Source organism: Cercospora beticola, chromosome 7 (genome assembly GCF_033473495.1).
Source record: "Cercospora beticola chromosome 7, complete sequence".
Lineage (NCBI taxonomy): Eukaryota > Fungi > Ascomycota > Dothideomycetes > Mycosphaerellales > Mycosphaerellaceae > Cercospora > Cercospora beticola.
The window spans coordinates 23,495-45,828 of record NC_088941.1 but is presented as its reverse complement, the minus strand read 5'-3'; the positions used below and the strand labels follow the sequence as shown (position 1 = coordinate 45,828).

General features: G+C 53.7%; 9 protein-coding genes across 9 annotated transcripts; 5 read left to right on the top strand and 4 right to left on the bottom strand.

The window, feature by feature from the left end:
* Nucleotides 1-367: 367 nt before the first annotated feature.
* RHO25_010271 (uncharacterized protein) lies at nt 368-1,296 on the bottom strand (the record flags this gene model as incomplete). The annotated part of the gene is made up of 4 exons (XM_023602807.2): nt 368-555; nt 605-796; nt 846-1,010; nt 1,059-1,296. 4 exons carry the CDS (start codon nt 1,294-1,296, stop codon nt 368-370), a joined length of 783 nt encoding a protein of 260 aa, XP_023451016.1.
* Nucleotides 1,297-2,470: 1,174 nt separating this feature from the next.
* Nucleotides 2,471-3,438, top strand: RHO25_010270 (uncharacterized protein; the record flags this gene model as incomplete). Its single annotated transcript, XM_023602808.2, has 2 exons — nt 2,471-2,530; nt 2,581-3,438. The coding sequence occupies 2 exons, from the start codon at nt 2,471-2,473 to the stop codon at nt 3,436-3,438; spliced, it is 918 nt and encodes a 305-aa protein (XP_023451015.2).
* Nucleotides 3,439-4,677: 1,239 nt separating this feature from the next.
* RHO25_010269 (uncharacterized protein) lies at nt 4,678-6,370 on the top strand (the record flags this gene model as incomplete). Its single annotated transcript, XM_023602809.1, has 9 exons — nt 4,678-4,995; nt 5,058-5,109; nt 5,162-5,247; nt 5,300-5,436; nt 5,495-5,546; nt 5,600-5,712; nt 5,768-5,852; nt 5,904-6,053; nt 6,107-6,370. 9 exons carry the CDS (start codon nt 4,678-4,680, stop codon nt 6,368-6,370), a joined length of 1,257 nt encoding a protein of 418 aa, XP_023451019.1.
* A 774-nt stretch (nt 6,371-7,144) lies between these two features.
* RHO25_010268 (uncharacterized protein) lies at nt 7,145-7,480 on the bottom strand (the record flags this gene model as incomplete). Its single annotated transcript, XM_065603277.1, has 1 exon — nt 7,145-7,480. One exon carries the CDS (start codon nt 7,478-7,480, stop codon nt 7,145-7,147), a length of 336 nt encoding a protein of 111 aa, XP_065459349.1.
* A 1,043-nt stretch (nt 7,481-8,523) lies between these two features.
* On the top strand, nt 8,524-11,038 carry RHO25_010267 (uncharacterized protein; the record flags this gene model as incomplete). Its single annotated transcript, XM_065603276.1, has 7 exons — nt 8,524-8,651; nt 8,708-8,716; nt 8,764-8,977; nt 9,034-9,630; nt 9,681-9,812; nt 9,869-10,658; nt 10,725-11,038. The coding sequence occupies 7 exons, from the start codon at nt 8,524-8,526 to the stop codon at nt 11,036-11,038; spliced, it is 2,184 nt and encodes a 727-aa protein (XP_065459348.1).
* Nucleotides 11,039-11,222: 184 nt separating this feature from the next.
* On the bottom strand, nt 11,223-12,924 carry RHO25_010266 (uncharacterized protein; the record flags this gene model as incomplete). Its single annotated transcript, XM_023602811.2, has 2 exons — nt 11,223-12,443; nt 12,499-12,924. 2 exons carry the CDS (start codon nt 12,922-12,924, stop codon nt 11,223-11,225), a joined length of 1,647 nt encoding a protein of 548 aa, XP_023451630.1.
* Nucleotides 12,925-13,345: 421 nt separating this feature from the next.
* RHO25_010265 (uncharacterized protein) lies at nt 13,346-14,676 on the top strand (the record flags this gene model as incomplete). The annotated part of the gene is made up of 2 exons (XM_023602812.2): nt 13,346-13,514; nt 13,568-14,676. The coding sequence occupies 2 exons, from the start codon at nt 13,346-13,348 to the stop codon at nt 14,674-14,676; spliced, it is 1,278 nt and encodes a 425-aa protein (XP_023451557.1).
* Nucleotides 14,677-16,343: 1,667 nt separating this feature from the next.
* On the top strand, nt 16,344-19,445 carry RHO25_010264 (uncharacterized protein; the record flags this gene model as incomplete). The annotated part of the gene is made up of 3 exons (XM_023602813.2): nt 16,344-17,273; nt 17,323-18,106; nt 18,196-19,445. The coding sequence occupies 3 exons, from the start codon at nt 16,344-16,346 to the stop codon at nt 19,443-19,445; spliced, it is 2,964 nt and encodes a 987-aa protein (XP_023451524.1).
* Nucleotides 19,446-20,729: 1,284 nt separating this feature from the next.
* On the bottom strand, nt 20,730-21,401 carry RHO25_010263 (uncharacterized protein; the record flags this gene model as incomplete). Its single annotated transcript, XM_065603275.1, has 1 exon — nt 20,730-21,401. The coding sequence occupies one exon, from the start codon at nt 21,399-21,401 to the stop codon at nt 20,730-20,732; it is 672 nt and encodes a 223-aa protein (XP_065459347.1).
* Between the last annotated feature and the right edge of the window lie 933 nt (nt 21,402-22,334).

Below are 22,334 nucleotides of genomic sequence, written 5' to 3'. Positions count from 1 at the left end.
GCAGTCAAGCATGTGGGACATGGATCTTAGCGGGGGCCGTGGCCCGCTTTTTCCCCGGCCTTTATCTAGCACGTCTTTTAGGCTGGAAAAGACGTGGAGACATCAATTGACCGCAGTGCTCTATACTAATCATCGCCTGACAGTTGAAAGTGCGGTAAATCGCGCTCCCACATTCTACGAGATTCCGATGAGTACCAGAGACCAGGCTAGTCTCAGGCAACAGGTCGCGGCCCCACGCTGACTGTACAACGCCGGTGAAGCTATGGTGCAGAGCTGCAGAGCCTAAGTGTAGGAATGATGAAGGTGGAGTTGAAGGACATAATTCGTGTTCATTGCAACCTGGACCCGGCCAACCGCGAATGGGCTACTACGACGAGAGCGCCTCTGTGCTTGCAGAGTTCTCGGTGATCCAATTCTGAAGTTGGCTAAAGTCTCGACAAGTGTGAGGTGTATACGGCCGGAGTACCAGCCGATACTTTGGAACCCAGTCGCCCCAGAATGGTGTCAAGTCCGCGTTGCACTGGACATATTGTCGCAGATAATCGAGGCAGTGAGCTGAGTGCGAGTCAGCGTAATTCGGAAAACGATCACTCCATTGCCATACCTTTATGCATCTCAGTCTCCTCCGGAGGCTCCCTCAAGATGTAATTGTCCGGATACATCATCATTCGGATGTTGTTAATGCAATGCAGGGCATGGAAGACCTCAAAACCCATGGCGTATGTTCCTTCTTCATACGAGTACGTTTTACCGATCGCTGGCTTTGCCGCCTCACCGGTGATGTTGAAGGTGGTCACTTGAGGATTTGTCAGCAGTGCTTCGATAGAGTCTAGAAGCACACTCACTTGACAACAATTTATCCCAGGCTTCATCCATCTCCGGACCTGGCTCGCCCGTGTAATGTGGTTCACCCTCTTTCCACTCCATCTTGAGAGCCGAATAGTCTTCTGTGGGTCGCAAAGGATTGATAAAAACTTGCTTCTTAAAGGGTATGATGTCTCCGATATTGCCTGAAGCCAGTCAGCAAGTAATCTCACCAGAGCAAGCGCGCAGCATACCATAGTCTGTGGAAAAGCCACGCTTCCATATTTGTCCTCGTCCGATTCGAACACTCTGTACCGCCACCACAGCCAATAATATCGCTATCACAGTGGTCTCAACTGCGATAATGATTCGTTCTTTGCTCCATCTGCTCGTCCGTTGTGGCTCGCCATCTTTCTCCAGAAGCGCTTCTTGACTATCGCCGCTATGGCGAAGGCGCTCGTATTGCTTTGAGACTGTCGGAAACGCCACCATGGTGAACGATGAATTGTAAATGCAGAAACCTCAGAGGAGTAGCAATTACTAACGAGCGACGGCAATGTCAACTGCACATTCAACGTTGGTCCCGCGGTTTGTTGCGCGAGCGATGGACGGATACACTGGTCCCAAGCTAGTGCGTTAGCGCAAGTCGGGCATACGCCAGGTCTTCGGGCCTACCCCACAATTGCACCGTATTGTCTCAGCAGCTATAAGCACGCTTAAGGTGGGCGCGCAGAGCCCTAGAAGAGGCTAATGCATGTCTTCAAGAAAGGTCCTTCACTTGCCGACTAAAGACCAGACGCATCGGTCAAGTGAGCATGCAAAGGTCTACGTCACTGCCGGGCAGAATGCTAGAGACGATACGATAAATGCACGACCCCGAGGGGCCTCCACATGGCACGGCATTTCTCAAGGTCCATGAGAGTTGAAGCGGTCTGTCTATCGGCATAGATCAGAGCCGCTCTGGGTGACGTCGTTGCTATGCCATCGATGGAGTATCTTCGCTTTGCAATCGAGGTGTCGGTGGATCCGAAGTCCAGAGCAACAGCCGGCCACGGAGTTGCAGATGACCAGAAAGTCGAGCTCCACAGTACAGTCAAGTGGTGCAACTCTCAGGAAGCACGACTTCCGGCCTCGATCGAGCAATAGTCTCACGATGAGACGCTCCAATTGTGTGCCGAGCATCTTCCTTTGGTATCGACAGCTGAGCTCCTGCATTCGTGATGACGCCTCGAGAACGGCTGCGAAGCTATGGTGATGTCTCCTGCACCTCCGATGCGCACCTTTGGACGCCAATGCACGTCCCCTGAGCTGTCGGTCGTCCTAGAGCTAGGCGGAGACAAAGTCATCCTGGACAGACGAGTGAGGATGTGAGCTCAGCCATTGCGGTACTTCATGGCATAGTACTGCCCTAGCAAGAAGCGATACGAGCCTTGTACCGCCGCCAGTCTTCCATACCAGGAAAAGTCCACGCTTGAGATGTGGGCGAGTCTCAGATCCCAGAATTGCGTGGAAACTAGTTCGAGCACCTCAAGTGCCTCGTGGAAAGTGGAGGAAGGCCGAAGAGCGGGCGGAGTGGCGCGAAGACTGGTGACCAGAGGCATATAACTTCTCTTCGACGCTCACACTCCAATCCGCAACATCTCTCCACACCTCTTCCACAGCAAAAATGAAGTTCTCCACCTCCGCTGCCGTCCTCGCTCTTGGAGCCGCCAACTTGGCTGGAGCTGTATGCATGTCCCACATTGCGGATCAATGGGCAAAGCTGATCATCACTAGGCACCAGTTGCAAATGCAGATGCCAAGTACGTGAAGGTGGTTGGCAAGCGCCAGTTCTACCCCGTGTACGGAGTCAACTCCAACGAGAAGCGTAACGCCCAGTTCTACCCGGTGTACGGCGTGAACTCCAACGAGAAGCGGGATGCCCAGTTCTACCCAGTGTATGGCGTGAACTCGAACGAGAAGCGAGACGCTCAATTCTACCCCGTGTATGGAGTCAACTCCAACGAGAAGCGCGACGCTCAGTTCTACCCGGTGTATGGGGTCAACTCTAACGAGAAGAGAGAGCCTCAGTTCTACCCAGTTTATGGAGTCAACTCCAACGAGAAGAGAGAGCCCCAATTCTACCCAGTATATGGAGTCAATGGTGGGGAGGAGAAGCGCGATGCCCAGTTCTATCCAGTCTACGGCGCCAACGGCGAGGAGAAGAAGCGTGATGCTCAATTCTATCCGGTCTATGGTGCGAATGGCGAGGAGAAGCGTGACGCGCAGTTCTACCCAGTCTATGGTGCCAATGGCGAGGAGAAGCGTGATGCGCAGTTCTACCCAGTGTATGGCGTGAACGGCGAAGAGGAGAAGCGTGACGCTCAGTTCTACCCAGTTTATGGCGCGAATGGCGAAGAGAAGCGCGATGCCCAGTTCTACCCAGTTTATGGCGTGAACGGCGAGGAGGAGAAGCGTGATGCGCAGTTCTACCCAGTTTATGGCGTGAACGGCGAAGAGGAGAAGCGTGATGCGCAGTTCTACCCAGTTTATGGCGTGAACGGCGAAGAGGAGAAGCGTGATGCGCAGTTCTACCCCGTCTACGGCGTCAGTGCCGAGGAGGAGAAGCGCGAGGCCCACGGAGACGAAGAGTAAGCACCAGAACGACCAAGCTTGCAAGGTTGTTCCGAGATCGACCGGGTATGAGTGATCATGAGGGACAAGAAGCTGCAATGGTAACGAGTTACGAATGGGTGACACCAGGCTGCTGGTATACTGCCTCGGTTGTTTGCCAGTTATGCTGTGATGGGTGGACTTGGCTTTGGTTGTTGAATAGACTTCAAATTGATGTTGTTCGCGTGACATTTCCTGCCATGGCCTAATCGTTCTTGGTTACAACAGCTGTCCAGCATATTCCAGTCCCCACGTGCCGCATCGCATTTCGTCGCCCATCGACGTCTGGTGACCAGTCCGTCCTATGCACCTCAGTAGTAAGCGCAACGTGCCATCTGCAGCTTGGTCGCAACAGTTACTGAAGGCGTGCAGACTGAATAAGCATGGAGACCAGCGCCGCGGCCGCGTGGCTTCGATAGCCGGTCTTGGCCACGACCAATGCCAGACTAGCTGCGATTCACCCTGTGAGCAATCAGGCAAACGCCGCTCGGGAAACGTGGCTCACACGTGTGCATTGTGCTTCGAGAACACTGTATCTGGTCGCAGCGATGCAATAAGAACCAAGCCAATTCCCAGGGCAGCAGTGATGGTCATCGTGTCCTTCTCTCCCTTCGACAAGATGAGTCTGTCGCCAAGTACTGGTCGCAACACTTACCGAATTAGGTAGGTCATTTGCATGCCGCGCGAGAAGGGCAAGCGTGTCGTGGGCTGTGTCGGCTCTGATTACTGGGCGGACAACAGAGTGTGCATGCGATTTCAAAATAGCCCTCTTCTTGACTTCGAACTTGCAGAGAGTGCGACCGTACTTCCTCGGCCCAAGTGCTCGACAACTCGTAGCTATCATTTCAATCACCGCGATGTATAAGCTTTCCGCGATCGACGCGCAGCTCGTGCAGGAGCCAGCTGACCCTTAGCCTCACAGACCGGCTAGACATGTCAACTTTCGACCTCAGGGCTACGTCCAAGATACTCCCAAAAGCCTTAGCAGACTGACAGCGCCCATTTTGGATATTAGCGCTGCGCGTGGTCGACTTCATGCTTTTGGCAACGCGACTCGCCAGCCAATCCAGTGCACGACAATATAATCCCGAGGCACGATGTATCTTGCCATACAAAGATGGCAGGCATCAGGATATCGCTGGTCCGGCAGCTGCGATATAAATTGCTGCGACCAGCCTGCCAGAGTGTGAAGGCATCGTCGCCACATATCCAAGCCTCAGAATGTCGTTGAAAGCTCTCGCAGTTCTTCCGCTCGTCGCCATCCAAGGCGTCCTTGCTTACCCATGGGTAGCAAGTGCTCCCGGCGTTGACTCTTCCATCCTCAAGAGTGGTGCTTATCGAAGGGATGATCCAAACTGCCCGTTCAACCCCAATCACGAGCCGGCCGCTCCACTGACAGCCCAATTTCCCTACAATAATGCCCGCTTTCCCGCACGAGGCAACCAGCGAGGTGGCTATCCTGTGCCCGCGCCTGGCGATACAGCGCACGAGTTCCGCGCTCCTCGCCCTGGTATCGACATTCGTGGCCCTTGTCCTGGTGTAAGTTGGTAGAACCACGTCCAGATGCTTTGGAGAACAATCTTTGACTGACTGTCATTCAGTTGAACGCCGCAGCCAATCATGGATTCCTCGCAAGAGACGGCATAGTTACCTGTATGATGCGCGGACTTGTCTTGCCGTCCGAAGTTGCTAATTGTGCCTCCAGACGCCGAGCTCGTGGACGCTCAGCAGAATATGTACAATGTCGGCTTCACACTTGCCAACATCCTCGCCATTGCAGGTGTCGGACTTGTAAGTTGACTGGTTTTGAGATGTCGGAAGGCTATGCTGATGCTACGACCAGGATGGAGATTTGATCAGCAACAAAGTTTCCCTCGGATGTGATGCGACATCTCGCACTCGCTCTCCTTTGAGTCTTCTTGCTAGCCAGCCTGGATTGAATGGGCACAACAAATTCGAGGCAGACTCCAGTCTCACCCGGTACGCTATGAAATCTTGGCATCCGACTCAAAGGACATTCGCGCTGATAACCTTACAGAAATGACTTCTTCACCGGACCAGGCAACGACAACTTCAGAGTCAACACTACGGTTCGTATACCACGGCGCAAGAATCAGCAGTATATACTGACAAATCCCGATAGCTCTTCGGTTTCATGATGGACACCTGCCAAGGCAACTGTGGCCGAGAAGAGCTGTCCATCTATCGTGAGCAGCGCTGGCAGCAGAGCATGAGGGAGAATGGCAACTTCTTCTTGTAAGTCCAGGTCCTAATTCATGCTTGCGATATCGTGTCCGCTGACATTTCGCAGCGGCCCAGGCAGTCTGCTCCTCTATGGAGCTGCAACCTTCCTGTACGAGCTGTTCCCGGGCGAGGGTGGTTCTCCAGATGAGGCGGTAAGTGAGACAGCTTCGCCGATCTTGTGGCTCCCGCTGACGACAGTGCAGACCATGATGTCCTTCTTCGCCATCTCGAAAGATGCCAATGGAAATTACGTCCAGAACAGTGGCGAGCGCGTGCCGCCGAACTGGCGCCCAAGAGTCGAATCCTACGATAGCGAGGTCACCAGCGAGATCCTCCAGATGTATCTCCTCAATGTGAGTTGTTTCAGGTTTCTGAAGTTGAGTGTCGTGACTGACCGGTAATACAGCCTGTCCTCTTTGGCGGTAACATTGGCCCAAATAACTTCAATGGACTCAACTCGGGAGAGGCGATTCGGAACGGGACTCTTGTAAACACGGCCCCTGGTGCAGCAGCTTGCTTGATCTACCAAGCCATCGCCTCAGGTTTCCCAGCGACCTTTGGTGAGGCTATCAATTTGCCAATCAGTGTCTTGAACCAGATCACGGACAGATTGGCTCCTTTCGCATCGAACTTTGGTTGCCCGGTGAACCATAACGATGGCTCGCCCTGAGATATGACTCCATTTTGGATCCCATAGAGCTGCCGTGCAGATATTTCTGAATGAAACGCGTGCTGAATAATTACTGTTGAGGCTCAAAGCTTCCAATCAAAAGCCGTTGTGGTCTTGCTCTCGATCTTGAAATCATGTCCATCCTAAGGTGTGGGACGTTCCGCAATCTAGACACGAAGTGTCGCTCTCAGAGCCGGGAATACATGCACGTGAGCTGGATAATATTCATTATTGTGAGTAGAGGAGGAAGGACCGCGCGCCCTCGGAGATGAGATGAGCCAAGCCGAGCCGTGGCTCGGCTTGGCAGGACGGAGCGGCGCGGCACGGTTCGCGGACCGCAGCGGCGACGGTGACTACGTTTGGGACAAACCCAGTGGCCTTCATACTCCATGGTTCTCACCGTCACTGGCCATGCAAGACATAGTGCTCTGAAGTTCAAGCCTGGGATGTTGAGACGACGACAAAATCTTGGCTGGACCTCAGAATGGTGAACAAGGAGGCTCTCTGCATGGCATGGCAATCAGTTCCTTGCTTGCATGGCACATGTCGTTCACAAAGCTGATAGTCGTGGCCTACACGACACGCCAAGAGCCTATGCATGAGACGTCACAGCTGGCAGAGAACGAGCTTGCCTCACTCCATCTGCTGACAGGCGGCATGAGCCCTTAGCAGACGCAGCATGTTTGCCCCACCATTGTGGAACGCCTCATCAGCCGCACTTCACCACTGGGGGCACCCCTATCGCCTCGTACAGCTGGCAGTAACACCATGCGCCTACTGAACGTCCGCTCGTTGCAAGTGCAAGAATTTATTTCTGACCAGGTCCCGCCTTACGCGATCGCTTCGCACCGATGGCTCAGGGAAGAGGTAGATCTTCGCCAACTTGTGAACGGAGAAAAGCGCGACACCCCAAGCTTCGAGAAGATCATAGGTTTCTGTCAATTCATCGTTCAGCGAATGCTCACTTTTCGGGTCGACTGGATCTGGATCGATAGTGTCTGCATCGATAAGACGAATGCTGTAGAGCTGCAAGAAGCAATCACCTCCATGTACAGGTTCTACCGGAACGCTACTGTATGTCTGGCATATTTGCACAATGTCGACAGCCATCACGCCTACTGGAGGCCACAGTTCTGCCAGAGCGAATGGTTCAGAATCAGGTACATGCGATGTAAAATGGCGATATATTGAGCTAACGAACAGCCAGAAAAGAGTCCCAACATCGCGCTCTACCGCTGCCAGTATTCCTCGAAGACTGCTGTGTGGCTAATCGACACTCCAGGTACAGGGACGACCAGCCGCGAAGGCGATGATTTGCAAGGTCTTGCTGCTTGGATAACCATCCTTGAATGGCTAGGTCACGCTCACGGAGAACGTGTAACCGTGGACGGCATCATCTACCTCAACAGCATCGCCACAGATAGTTTCGGAGGCGCTTATCTTCTAGGTAGCCGCCTGCCGGCTGAATCGATCGCCTCACTGGATCTGCGTATAAAGTTTGCTACTACATTTTGGGACGCGGTCGCGGTTGACGTAGGCTGCAATCGCGAAAAAGAGTGGCTTAGATTGATGCAAGACTCGTGGGGAAGGAAGCTGGGGCCGATGGCGCGACTTCGCAACGATCACGAATGAGCCATGGCACTCGTGGTTAGTTTCGTGCGCGAGTGAGATTGCACGGGCATCAATCTCGCGGGCATTGCTGGAGCGATGCAAAGCCCAATCTCCTCCTTCCAGAATCGTGACCACAATCTCTCGTCTTTTTTGTGCCATGCCAAGCGCATGAACCTCGAGGAGCATACCTCTCGACTCAGTCTGACCCACTTCGGCAAGCACGAGATGGCCGCACTGCATCTGGTCGTGGGCGGCCTCCCACGGCGCTGCCCACGTCTCGCACAGAAATTTGGACCGCAGCTTGTTCCACGCTGACTGGACCGGCAGCATGCACAATAGACAGGGCGTGCAATCTGACTGGTCGTTCCGTGCAGCACAACCGGTGTACAGCTACCAGAGCTGCCTGATACTATGCATGTCTGAGCTTTCGAGCTATACGGTACAAGTACCACCACCGTATCCTCGTCATTCACATTGCATTCATCCTCTGCTCCTGTTGCAGATCCCTTCAGTGCACAGAGTTCTTCAGGATCAACGACGAAATGACGCCGACCGATGAGACCGTGGCCGGGCAGGCCAGTGTTCAGGACAATTCCTCCGAGAATGACTACATCAATGTCGACGAATTGATCCTCGTGCCTCCACAACAGATCATCCAACGTGATGAATAGTGAGTGTTCTCCCATCACCAGATCGAGATTGGATCTCGCTACTAACGGCTTCTAGCTGGGACAAGTATGCCCTCCGAATCAGGTAAGGCGATGGCAGCTTACGATTCGTAGGAAAGACATGTGCTGGAAGCTGGTCGAACCGAAGCTAGAATTGAAGAGCAACGATCAGCTTCAGCCGCACGTATTACTAGTGCGCAGAGTCTTCGACAAGAACATGAATCCGACACACACAGAAGTCGATGTGAATGGACCTGTTCTTCGGGGCACTCTCATCAACATTTTCCGCGATAGTCCAGGATTCCCACTGACGGCCAGGAAGCGTACCGTATGTTAGGTCTCTAGAAGTGTATTCTCGAAACCAAGGTTCTGATACCCCCACAGCTGAAGCCCGAATGGTTCTTCTGGGCGCTGAACGATCTCCAAAATGTTGCAGCACACTGCCGAGATGTTGGGGATGACGGCCTCTTCGAGATCGAAGCTGGTTTGCTATTCATCGCACAACATCACCCCATCATACTCGCAGAGCTTAGCCAGCTCTCGATCACAACGATGATCTCGTATCATGAATTGTGGGCCATATATGCGCCTAACACACTCATCTACGGCAAAGATCCCCTTGAGCAAGAACGTGTATGGCGTGTCATCAAAGCTGCCAGCGAATGTAAACAAGACGGCCAACGAGAATTCAGAATCGAAGCGGAATATTCTGAGGCGGATGGCTACAATGTTGGCTTGGTCTCTACGATTCTGACGATGCCGGTCTATGAGGGCAGTGTGTCGATCAGTACACTTGCTTACAGGCCTTTGCACTTACTGCCGCAACGTGAACAGATCTGGAATGCACTTCTGGCGAGAGCGGACAAGCAGCTGTCGTTCTTGCGGTCCTCTTGCAAGATCCAGGAGCATGAGGGCGAAGGCGTGGTTTTTGGTACCCCAGACACAACCTCCTGGGAGCAGAAAGAACCGCGGCGCTTTTATGTGAGTATGCGATGCACCATTGACGAGTTTGGACTGATCCTCGCCGGCAGTTCCGTGGACGTGTCATGATTGATCCAGTCAAGTACAGAGCTGTGGAACAAGCGCCACTGATACCTCAGATATCCCGCTTCCGCGAGTTTTCCCATGAAGCAATCTCGATGGTCAACCCAGATGGTAGAGCGGTATGGCGCAACATCCTGGCTGTGACTGATATTGGACGGCCTCTAACGCTCGATAGGCCCGTCTAGGCAGCGAACTACTTCCAAGAAAAGCTGCCATCGATGCAGAAGACATTCAAAGCCCTATTCAAGAGGATCCCGACCTTATATTCGATCCATTCGCTAGCCTGAGCCTCCCTCCGCCGCCGCCACCACCATTCCTCAACTTCCACACTGGCGACCTCCAAAGCAGCAATCAACCCCTCAGCGAGCAAGAACTCGAAGCCATCCTGTCCTCTCTACGAGATACAGACAAAACACTCTTCTCCGGCCTCCTCTTTGGCTTCAGTCTCACCGATGCCCGCTGGGCGGCCTTCTCCACATCAGACGTCTCCAACATAACCTGGAGAAAAGACATGCTCTCCTCCCTCGTCATCTCCGCTCCCGTCCTAACTTCCATGCGTCAATTGATCCAATCCCACAGCTCCCGCGCTCCATTCGACGATTTCGTCCCCGGAAAAGGTCAAGGTCTTATCGGTCTCTTCTCAGGCCAGCCAGGATTAGGGAAGACTTTCACGGCCGAAGCGATCGCGGAGACAGCTGAGAAACCATTGTATTCCATCTCTTCTGGTGCTTTGGGTTCTGCTGCGAGTGATATCAACACCAATCTCCGCCAAATCATGAATCTTTGCGCGCATTGGCAGGCTGTTCTATTGCTTGATGAAGCGGATGTTTTTCTTGCAAAGAGAAACATCTATGATTTGGAACGGAATGCCATTGTTAGTGTGTTTTTGAGAGAATTGGAGTATTATCCGGGCATCATGATCTTGACGACGAATCAGCCGGAGATTATTGATGCGGCTTTTCAAAGTGAGTTCACACACCATGCAACACACATTGTACATGACGTGCTGACAAGGACTTTCTTCCTGATAGGCCGCATTCACTTTTGCTACCGCTACCCAGCACTCGACTGGCGAGCTCGCCGGCAAGTCTGGCTGCAATTCATTGAGAAAGCTGAAATCTCGTTGGGTGCTGACAGAGTGAACGTCGATGGCGCTGGTTTGAGTGAGCTTGCGGATTTGGACTATAATGGACGACAGATCAAGAATGCTGTCAGCATTGCTATGACTTTGGCTGGAGGTAAGGAGGGAAAGGTTCTGAGTACGGACAGTATTTTGGAGGTTGCAAGGACTTTGCAGGCGTTTGACTTTAGCGCGCCCGGGACTGAGAGTGATGTTGATGATTGACGAGGGGAAAAGTGACTGGCTTTGTGGCGATGTTTGACTGTGTTTCCAGGACTGTTCCACACTCAACGTACTTCGTTCTGAATTAGCAATAGCGTAATAAATCCGTAGGACAAAAATCTACTCTTCCCTCACGACAAGTATCGCAGATGCGAACCTCACGGATCTCGTCCCATCAAAGCATCATCTACACTCCATCCCCATAGCTCTTTACTCTGCTCCAATAGAAAGCCTTATCATTCCTCAGCTCAAACCTCGCCCAATCATCTGTCAATCGATTCCAGCTCCAGAATCCTTTCCAGGCGAGCTTGTTGTTTCTGGCTCCCTTGCCCGCGTGCGCCAGACCGAGGAACATGTGGTACGTATACTTCGGCACCACGCCTTCTGTCTCAATCAAAACATCGCCCTCGACTTCCTCGTCTTCGAACCTGCCTGTGGTAGGGTCGTAATGACTCGCTTGGCTTGATGCTGGTCCGGAAAGACGCCAGCGGCCGCGAAGAGCATCTTTCATCACTGCTGAAGGGACATATTGGACGTTTCCGTAGTGTTCGGAGTGGAGATTCTCAGGCGTGAGATGGTGAACTACATCGGCGGGTTCGGCGGTCGTGAGTAGGGAAATGCAGGACCCATCGCGAAGGAAGCGGAGGTAGCGGAAGTATGTAACCACGTGTACGGGAGCGCCCCAGGTGAGAGTGTTAGTCGAAGTTGCTCCTGCGCGAGTGTAGTTTACGGTGGAGATGTAGCAGCCGTTGAAGCGTATTCGCGGACGCGATCTGAACATCTGGCGCCAGGAGGAGGAGTAGTGCGATACGAGCAAACTATCGGTGAGCGCAGAGAAGGCGACTGCGCGTTCTTCAGGAGTCGGTGGCATTGGAATCTCCTCGTCTGCATCTTCAGCGTTCGACGCCATGTATTTGGCGAGTTGCTCGTTTTGGTCCACAGGTGAGCCGTCGATCTCAACAGGGAAATCGTAATGCATCGATGGGAAGCCATACTTTGAACTCATAGCCACTTGCCTCCAGATCGAGTCTTCTGTCAACACCAAGTAAGCCAGCCTCTTGCAGACTTGTGCAAGTCGAGCGAAAGAAGCAACGTCATCGATAGCCAGGTCCATGAGAATATGCGTAAGCAGCTCCTCTGGCAACTCGGCGAGGGGGCATCTCTCATTCGGCGAAAGGCTTGTTTCGGGTTCTGGCGGCTCGATGCGCATAGCCGAGAACTGTTCCACCATCTGCTTGAGTGTGGCTGGAAGTCCTTCGCCGACAGCACTGCCATGCAGGGAGTGATGATCGGTGCGTGGCACTGTGGAGGATGCATTTGAAGGGTTGGGATTTGCTGGCTTGGGCTTTTGGAAGGACGACGCAGGGAAATGCTTCCGTTTGTAGGCTTCGTGCACGCCATCGTCGAGCTGCGACTTACCTCAGTATATGTGGACATGAAAGTGGAAATGGGAGAAGTCGGACTTTGAATGCTTTCCTGTAGTGTCTCATGCTCTCGCTCAGATGGCCTTGAGTCTCTTTCTCTACTGCTCTCTCATAGTGCTCGAGTGCTGACGTTGGTTCTGCGACGACGTTCCTACTAAGCTCCTGGCCTTCCTCACCTAATCTCAGCTGCTCCTCCTTGTCCGGTAGATCATGGTACGCCTTGGGCGCAGTCTCTTCGTGAAAGCGTTCGTTGCGAAGAGCTGACCCAGACGCAACTGGTTGCGACGGTCCGGCTGGAGTCTGCTTCGACTTGGTTGTGTCTACCGGATTGGGCCTCGAAGGTCCCGCCTTGGACTGCTTGTTCCTAGCTGACACTTCTTCCCGCCATTGCTGTCGAAATGCCTCCAACTCAGCCTCCGTTTCCGGAGCGGCATCGTTGCTGAGAGTCCTGTCATTGGTGCTCATCGTGTCGGTGTTCTTAGGGAATGATGGGAGTGAAGTCGGAGGTGATGACGGAAGGTGTGGTTGTTTTGTTCCTGAGGCATTCCAAAACGAGTCACCGAGAAAGTGGCGCGACGGCTATCGACGGAAGAGGTCGCCTATCTCCGCGATCGGACAGAAGCATGCACAGGGCGGGAAGGTTAAGAAGGTCATGGAATCATCATTGTCCGCCATCGATCACCGCCATCGCCCTGACGACATTCTTGTGTCGCGGGACTGCAGCCGGGGACAAAGGGGTTTGGGAGGAGAGATAAACATTGGGTGAAGGACATCTTCTCTTTGGAGAAGTAGTGGTGGCGACAATTTTCCAGCGCCGCGCATTGCGACGCGATTGAGCGACAACAGCACACGCGAGTACCGACGAACACGAGCACACACGAACACGATGGCGGCGAGGACACACACACAAGGCCAACGGCACGACCGAATAGGCGATGATGCGACACCACAGCGGACACCGCCCTCACCGGCGCTGCGTACGGCAGATCCAGAAAGCTCCCTGTCGCAAAAGCTGATGTCTGCAGTCGTCGGCTCTGTAATGACCTCCTTAGTTGGTATGCACATCTCTTGCCAGACTGTTGGTGATTGAAGCTAACTTAGATCACAGTCACACCGCTCGATGTGGTCCGCGTACGACTGCAAGCACAGAAAAGTCCGTCTCCCACCGCGAAACTTCCCTCCTTCCTGCAGCTTCCTCCCAACCTCGGCGTGACGGCGTGTTGTCGGGAGGTGTTCTGGGTGCAAAATCAATCACAATTCTGCGTTGCGGCACCGTCCCAAGCCGCCGTCGTAGAACCAGTGATCTCTGACTGTGCTGCAGCAGAGACTCAAAAGAGGACGATTAATTCCACATTCGATGGACTCCGAAAGATTGCGAGGAATGAGGGTATCTCCACATTATGGCGAGGACTGAGTCCGACACTCGCCATGGCGATCCCTGCCAATGTCATATACTTCGCAGGATACGATTGGTTACGATGGAATCCGAATAGTCCGATGAAGAGCAGAGTGAGCGAGGACATGGCGCCGCTGGTGGATGGAGCGATTGCCCGTGTACTTGCGGCAGGCGTGGTCAGTCCAATCGAAATGTTGCGGACACGAATGCAGGCAGTACAGTCAGAGGGAACAGGCGGAAGAGGCGTGATGCGGGCAACAATTGGCGGACTCTCCGATATGGTGCGGGACCAAGGAGTGCATACCCTCTGGCGAGGCATCACTTTGACCTTCTGGAGAGATGTGCCCTTTTCAGCATTTTACTGGTGGGGCTATGAATGGGGCCGAAAGAAGCTGGATGAGAGCCGGGCAATCAACACTCCACTGACCGGACCATCATCGAACGCCCAGCTATCGAGCACTCAACTCCTCTACGATTCATTCTTGGCTGGAGCTGGATCTGGTGCGATTGCAGCATTCGTCACGACGCCATTCGATGTCGGCAAGACACGGCAGCAGACTGTCATGGACTCGAGCATGTCTGCTGAGAAGCGTGCATCCTTACCAGAAGGCAAAGCGATGCCCAAATTTCTCTACCATATCTACCGCACCGAAGGCTGGTCTGGACTCTTCAAGGGCTGGGCCGCTCGAACCATGAAGGTTGCACCTGCTTGTGCTATCATGATCTCCAGCTATGAGGTTGGGAAGAAGTTGGCCGTGGCAGCGAATAGAAAGAAAGAAGAAGAGCGCGAAGCGAAGCATGGATTGATCAATCCAGAATAAAACGGAGGTGAGGGGCGACTTTTTGAAGGCATTTTGCAGCGTTCTGAGCGTTTCATTGCATGGCATACATCAAAACGGGAGTGGGGGAGCAAAGTCTCATCTCTCGAGGGACTACTTTGCGAAAAGTGTAACAACAGTAATCACAGTCAAGGCAGAGCAAAGCAAGGCAAAGCGCTGCTCAGATCAACATTTCATTTCATTTCATCTCAATACTACGGAATGAGTATGTTTCCTCTGTCCCCAGTTCGACCATTCTACCTTCGTCCTTGTCTATGACCGAGGGGCATGTGCACGAATACGAGGATGGCATTGCCCACTAATGCAGCTGTACCAAACTTCTTGTTGCGCCAGAAACTGGTGAGGAAGAAGGCAAGGCTTGAACCTGGAACTTGGGTCGAGACATGCTTCTCGAGTGCAGCATTCCCAGATTTCATTCTCTCGTGCTCGAACGTTTCCAGGTTTCTGTGAAGACGTGGTTGAGAGACAACAAGTTCAGGAAATGCTCCAACCCGGTTGTCGCGGGGCTAGATCGGGAGGGAGGGGGTGGTGAAGAACTGGAGCTTGACTGACAGCCTGCACGTGTACGATCATACCGTAGAGCCGTCATCATACTGGCAGGTGAGGTGTCTCGATTACAGTTTCGATAGTGCCAATGGAGCTCTCGCTCTCGAAATGCCTCCCCACCCGTTCCCGACTCGGGTTTCATGTTGCAAGACGTGCTTGTGCTTGCTGCTGAAGTCGCACGGGTGAGCCACACGGCATGTCACATGTTGACAGCAGCGACAGGCCAACCTTTCCGATCCGGTAATTAGGATGATCGCTGGGATGCTTTAGCGCCTGGGCCCAATTGTGGCTCAGCAGATACCGTAGCGAAACGAGCAGGGGAGCTGCTGTTCATCTCGCTCTGCTGCCAATCTTCTGTCGTCGTCATCGTGAAGGTGTCGAATGGTGACGAGTCATCAGTACTGCTGCACAAGTTCGGCTCCCGCGGAATGGTTATGCAAACAAGAATAAGGTGATGACGGACAGTTGGCAGATGTTTGTTCGTGTGACTGCTGTCGAGAGCTTGGCGGGAGAGTTTAGCCACTGCCACTTCTCGGCTTCTGCGCTGCGAGCTGACGTCGGTGATGAACTTGCGCTCGGACGCGTTCATTTCATCGGTTTGGGGCGAGAGGGATTCTGGTGTTTCTGTCTCTCCTGTGGATCGACGAGTCCACGCTCAGGAGGTGTGTGATTGCGGCCTCGAGGACGACTGACTACTCACCATTCGACGCTTCCTCCATCATCACCGCCATTCGTATTCGACGGCTGTACGAGCAGGCTGCGTGGAGGTTGGCGAGAGTTCTTGTGAAATTGCTTGGGACAAGCTTTCACCGGATGCACCGCGAACGTGTGTGGTGACGTAGAACTAGCGGCAGCGTGTGGCTTGTGGCCGAGTTCCGCGCAACGAGAGAGACACGAAGAGGCAGCACCTCAACATACATACCACGCAATTGTCTGACGCCGCCCGCCTGCACTGCTTCGACCCGTCGACGCAGATTCTGCGCTTCTGCAGACCTCTTTCCCCCCTCCGCCGCCGTTCCGGGGAGCTGCCACTGTACATCACCTGCGGCACGGAATCTGGGGCGAACAAGCATCATACCTGGGAACACAACCCAGCCACGGCCATGTCGAACAGCTACTCCTCCATCCCTCCGCTGAGCGATTCTCACGCCGCGCGAGGCTACGGCACCTCGCAGACCGACTTCGCGACCTCAGGCAATCCCGCCATGAGCTCGCCATTGGCTCAGTCCGTCGAGCGCGGCGGCGTCTTCCACGAGGACTTCGACGCGAGCCAGCGAGGCTCCTCCATAATCGACGGCCCCCAGCGATCGGTCTCGCGCGCCAGCACTTCAGGCACCGGTGGAGTCAGTCGCAGCAACACACTGAAGAAGAAGAGCAGCGTGAAGAGGAGCGGCAGTCTGCGACGTAGCAGCAGCAAGAGGAGCTTGAGAGCCGGCAGCATCAAGGGTGTCGTCGACGCCGACAGCGAGGACTTCCACAGCTATGCTTTCACGCCCGTGCCGACCACTGGAACACCGACCGAAGTGCTCGCCAATCGCTTCCAGGCGTGGAGACAGTTACTGAAGTCGCTGATCGCCTACTTTCGCGAAATCCAAAACTCCTATGAAGCTCGCGGCAAAGCATTGCACAAGGTGCAGAATACCATTTCTAACATTACTCACCCTGCAGTGTTCATGAGCAACGATGGTCTTAGCGAAGCAACTCGCATCCTTGACGGCTACCACAAGCGATCGATCGCCGAAGCAGCGAAATCGAGAGAAATCGAGAATGATGTAATTGGCGCGTTGACTGGTCTGCGAAGTGATTTGGGGCAGAAGATCAAAGAGATCAAGAGCCTGAGCGGCGATTTTAAGAATTCCGTCGAGAAGGAGAAGGCTGCTACCAGACAAGAGGTTGAGAAGCTGCAGGAGGCGCTCCAACACGCTGCGCATGAGGACGGCAACGCAATTGGCAAGAACGATCCATACGTGGTCCGTCTCGGAGTCGACAGGCAGATTGAGAGACAGGTCGACGAGGAGAATTACTTGCACAGGGTGAGCTCAGGCAGAGGTCTTGCTGGGAAGCTATACTAATCTGCTACAGGCATATCTCAATCTCGAAAGCTCGGGACGTGAGCTCGAGTCCATCGTCGTTGGCGAAATCCAAAAGGCTTACAATGCACTCGCGGGCATTCTCAAACGCGAGGCCGATGACGCATACAGTGCTGTTGAGAGCCTCCGAGGTGGCCCGATCTCCATGCCAAAGGACCAGGAATGGTATCAATTCGTTACTCACGATCCTCACTTCGTCGACCCCAGCTTGCCTCTCCGCCGCATCGAGGACATTGAGTACCCAGGCAAGCACGCACCCGCAGCCAGCGAGATCCGTGCCGGCATGCTGGAACGCAAGAGCAAATATCTCAAGTCCTACACACCGGGCTGGTACGTGCTGTCGCCAACGCACCTCCACGAGTTCAAATCGGCGGATAAGATCTACTCGCAGCCGCCAGTCATGTCGCTGTACTTGTTCGACCAGAAGCTTGGGTCGCACTCGGAACGTGGTTCTTCCAGTCACAAGTTCATGCTCAAGGGGAAGCAGTCTGGCGGCATGCACAAGGGGCACAACTGGGTCTTCCGCGCTGAGAGCTACGATACCATGATGGCCTGGTTCCAGGACATTCGAATGCTCACTGAGGGCACCGGCGAGCAGCGTCAAGCCTTTGTGCGCAAACATGCTAGGAGCGTGTCTGGCACTAGCGACAAAGGCACCGTGAGCAGCGATGGCCTCGAAGATGATGAAGCTGATCAGGCGCCTTATTCGGCCGATGTTACCAGCTTGGCCGAGCAACATCCCGTTGTGGACGACAGACCAAAGAGACCACAGCCAGGTGAGTGAGTGCGTATCCCTGAATACCTTGCGTTTGTCTTGCCTCGTTCTCACAATCGCATTTGGTATTGCAGTCACTGATGACCTTAGGCGGTCGGTTCCCGTCTGATATGGTTATTCGAAAGGCCGGCGCTTACACTCCAGCCGCTGATGGCGCCGTCGACGATGACACGGATGACGATGATGCGAATATCATTGCCGCAGCTGGCGCCGTGCCTGGCTCCTCCCAAAACCATTTCCGTGGCCCAAGCTATGATTACGGTGGTAAAGACCCGTATCGCATGGACAATGTTGATGCCGGAACTGCTCATGAAGAGCCTTTTGTCAGTCGCGCATATACCCCGCCGCATCAGGACGAGCTTGTTGCTGCCACAGCGGGCGTTGGTGCTGGTGCAGTCGGCGCTGCAGCATACAGTCGTCAGCAGCAAGACAAGGAGAATGCCATTTTGCAGCAGTCGCAAGTCGCTCCTGCGCAGCCAGTTCCAGTCCAGCAATCGCCAGTCGCACCCGCCCAGCCAGTGCCAGCTCAGCAGCCCCTGCAGACTCAGACGTATGCACTTTCAGGCACTCAGCAGCTGCCAGCGTCTCAGCATCAGGCTCCCGTAACGCCTTTGGCAGCACCACTCAGCGATGAAAAGCTCAAACAGCCTTTTTTAGGCAATGAGCCGGCGGCTTCCTCTGCTCAGTCTGGGTCACAAGTTCCGCTGGCTCAGTCCAACAGCGAGCCGAGCACCTTCATCGCTCCCGCCGCAGCCGGTGTTGCAGGTGTTGGAGCTGGGGTTGTGGGTGCAGAAGCATATCGACGCCGCCAGCAGGATTCTGTTGTTCCCAGCATCGAAGACAAGAACGTGTCGCCTATCGACACAACTCCGGACCAGGTGCATTTGTCTCACACTCCTAGCAACGTGAGCACTATCTCGCGCGAACGATCTGTTCGTGCCTCGCCCATCGGTAATAGTATCGCCGCTATTGCTTTAGGCAACGAACCCATCTCGCCTCCTTCATCGCCACCTGCTGCTGTCTCTCCCACAGCTATTCCCAACCCAACTCAACCGACCCTCGAATCCACGACCCCGCTGCATGCCGAGGTCGTCCCTGCGGTTGTACCTGCCGCCAGTCCTGCCGCTGCCGGGTCCACCGAGAAGTCTGCTCCCCTGCCTACAGCTTCCGCCATCGCCTCAGAGCTCACGACCGATTCTCTCAGTGGTCCGGCCAGTCCTCCTCTGAGCGGCAACGAAGCTCAGGGCGCGCACGAAACGGGTCAGCTCTTTCCACGTGTGATCCGGCATGATACGAACTTGAGTATCAGCAAACTGCACGTGCCGGGCGAGTTCAAGTGATCAAGACAACGACTTGTCGAAAGATGCGATACGACATTACGAACTTGGGGTCTGGTCGGCGCAGGATGACACAAGAGACATATAGGCAGGCAGGACTTACAGAACAGGTGGTGATACGAGCTTGAGAAACAATGAGGGAAAATTTACACGATGGCAATGATGCGAGTGATGATGGATTTGTGCTTGTTATGTTTTTCTTCTCTTTTTGCGTTTGGATACATAGCGACAGACGATGCGAGTGCGATGCGCGTGCGATGCGATTTGATTGAGTTGAAGCAGCATTTGTTAAGTTCTTCAAGCGAGCAACAATTAGTTTTTACTGTAATGCGAGCATTTGTGATTCTTCCAGTTTCTGAGTTGATTGTCGATTCTGCGTATATGTTGGTCCTGGAGTGCAACTGCATACAGCAGTGGCTTGCATCGTATGGCCGGTGAAGCAACTGGCTACGTTCGTACATTAAATATACGAGGACCCGTAGAGGATGCTGGGTCGTTGCAGTTGTTTTTCAGCGTCGATTTTGGTGAGAGTGAGGAGTAGTGACGGGAGGAGGTCAAAAGTCTAGAAGTGTAGCCCAAGAGGAAAGGGGACTGGGGGATTCCATCTGCGCTCAGAAGTCGAAGCGCAAGTTGAGGAGTGGATGGTTAGTGAAGCTCTGGGAAAGAGGAAGCGTCCAAAATCTGTGGATAGAGCAACAATTCCTGGCACAATTTGCGTCGTTCATAATGATGAAGAATGAGTGTTGACCTATTGAAAGCGTACAATCCCCGAACTGTGTAAAGAAGACCAAGACGCAGCTCTGTTCGCTTTGTGGTATCGCTCTTACTGCTGATGTTGAGCAAGTCCCTGGCTGGCTTGCATGCCATCGACACAATGCAATTGCTCGCCAGAGAGGTGGTTCGTTTTTCCATGTCCCTGTAGCCAACTTTCTCTTCAACGCCCGTCCCCTTCTCGTTCTTGTACATTGATCGCACTCAATCGTTCGCCATTACGAGGTTCCACTGGCAGTGTGTCATATTTACCGTCGCATACCTGCATAGTGTTTCCTCTGCCAGCGAGTTAGCCTTTGCACAGGACTACAAACTCTCTACAGTTCGGATACGGAGACGCAGCTGACCTTCTTCGCTCAGATTATGTGTATGAGAGTGTCTCTATTTAGCCGCCAATCACTTGAAAGTTGAGCGGAGCAGAGTCTTCACTTTGTCTGCAAAATCGGCTGTTTCTCTGTCGTCAACGTCCCTGAGCGTAGGCGACTCTTTGGTGCCGGTTCTCAGAAAAGTCCATCCTTACAAGTGCAGCCCATCGAGGACGTCGCGAGGCTTCACATCCTGCTTCTTTTGCTGATTCTTGTGGAGCATACGGGCCAACGGGCCAAAGGCTTTGGCAAATGCTTGGGCGTCTTCGTAATATGACCACACGGCTCGGCCGATCGTGAGTTTTGATAAAGCTTTGCACCCCTTCAGTAGCGAGAGAATCTCCCTAATACTCCACTTGCCGACATCATAGTCGACGTGGATCGCAGTAACGCGACTGGCGTGTTCTCTGTAGCGGTTTAAGAGGGGTGAGAGCCCCAAGATATCGAAAATATCCGTCATTTCGAACTCATTACAGCCGTACAGGATGGGAACCGCTTCGAGGTAAACAAGTTGGCAAGTAGCGATGATACTGGGATGCAGATCGTACTTCCCGCCCGAGACATTTTTCCAAACTTTGGTTGGGGGCCGCAGCTTCAACGATGTATTCGCAACCAGCAGGTGCTCGTACACGAGAAGTCTGATCTCCGTTGGGAGGTCCAGGAATCGAAACGCTTTCTCTTCGGGTTGATCGACCGTGCTTGTCGTCGAGTCGGCGGTGTTCGAAGCCTGTTTGTTGGCAGAGGTGGATTTTCGACCGCGAGCGCGGCGCTTTACAGGCGCGCTGCCGCTGTTGGTCTTGTGCTTGCGGCGACGGGCAGCCATTGGGCTTGCAGACTGAGTGAAGGCTGGTCGATGGTGAGGCGGTGCGATGAAAGAAGCAGAGTGAGCGAGAAGGAAGTAAGTCTGTCGTGGCGCTCTGCCTGCAGTCAAGAAAGTCGCCAAGACAGGAGGGGTCTTGAGTGAATCTCAACGCCGCGACAAACACATTGATTCACCTGCAGCGCGCTGTCGACTTTGGCAGGGGCAAACGGTGTTCTGTCGAGCTTACGTCGGCGCACAGTCGGTGGAAAAGAGGGAGGCTTCCGCGGCAGCGTCATCGTCACATCGTGAAGCACATGATGTTGTACATTCATCGAGTCAGTCCCGCTCTTTGGCATGTCTCTCTCTCCTTCTCTGGTCACGAACGTCGCTGCCTAAAGGGGTAGGGCATGCGTCAGCCTGAGGTCCACTCGAGCACAAAGGCTTCGCGCGACCACCGTCTTCTTGTCCATCACTTCATCTTCCGCTACGTTTCTCTTGGTATATTCCGAACCAGCAACGCAAAATCCCTTCTGGAGCAGTCGTGACGGGCAGAGACTCCACTAGCGTTGATCTGACCTTCAGAATGGATATCTCTCGCATTTGAGATGCATTATCCACACAGCGCGAGGCTGTAAGGATTTCCAGGAAAACACCATCTATGGGAAGATTAATTATTGACTGCTCAAGGTGTTTCACTCAACTTTCAAGAGCCGACTTCTTATCCTCAGTGTCCTAGCGAGGCTCACTGATCACGACTGCGCTGCAATCTCAAGACTGGTCTCACGTCAATCAGCGCAACTTGCAGCAAAATTCCATGTTCAACATTGCGCCGATTATGTAAATCCTGGCAAAGGAGGCTCGACGCTCAATGCCGAGGTTAGGCAATGAGCTTCAGAATGATCTTGAACCTGCGATTTCTCCGAGATGTGCGCCCAGTCCAGTGAGATTTTTAAG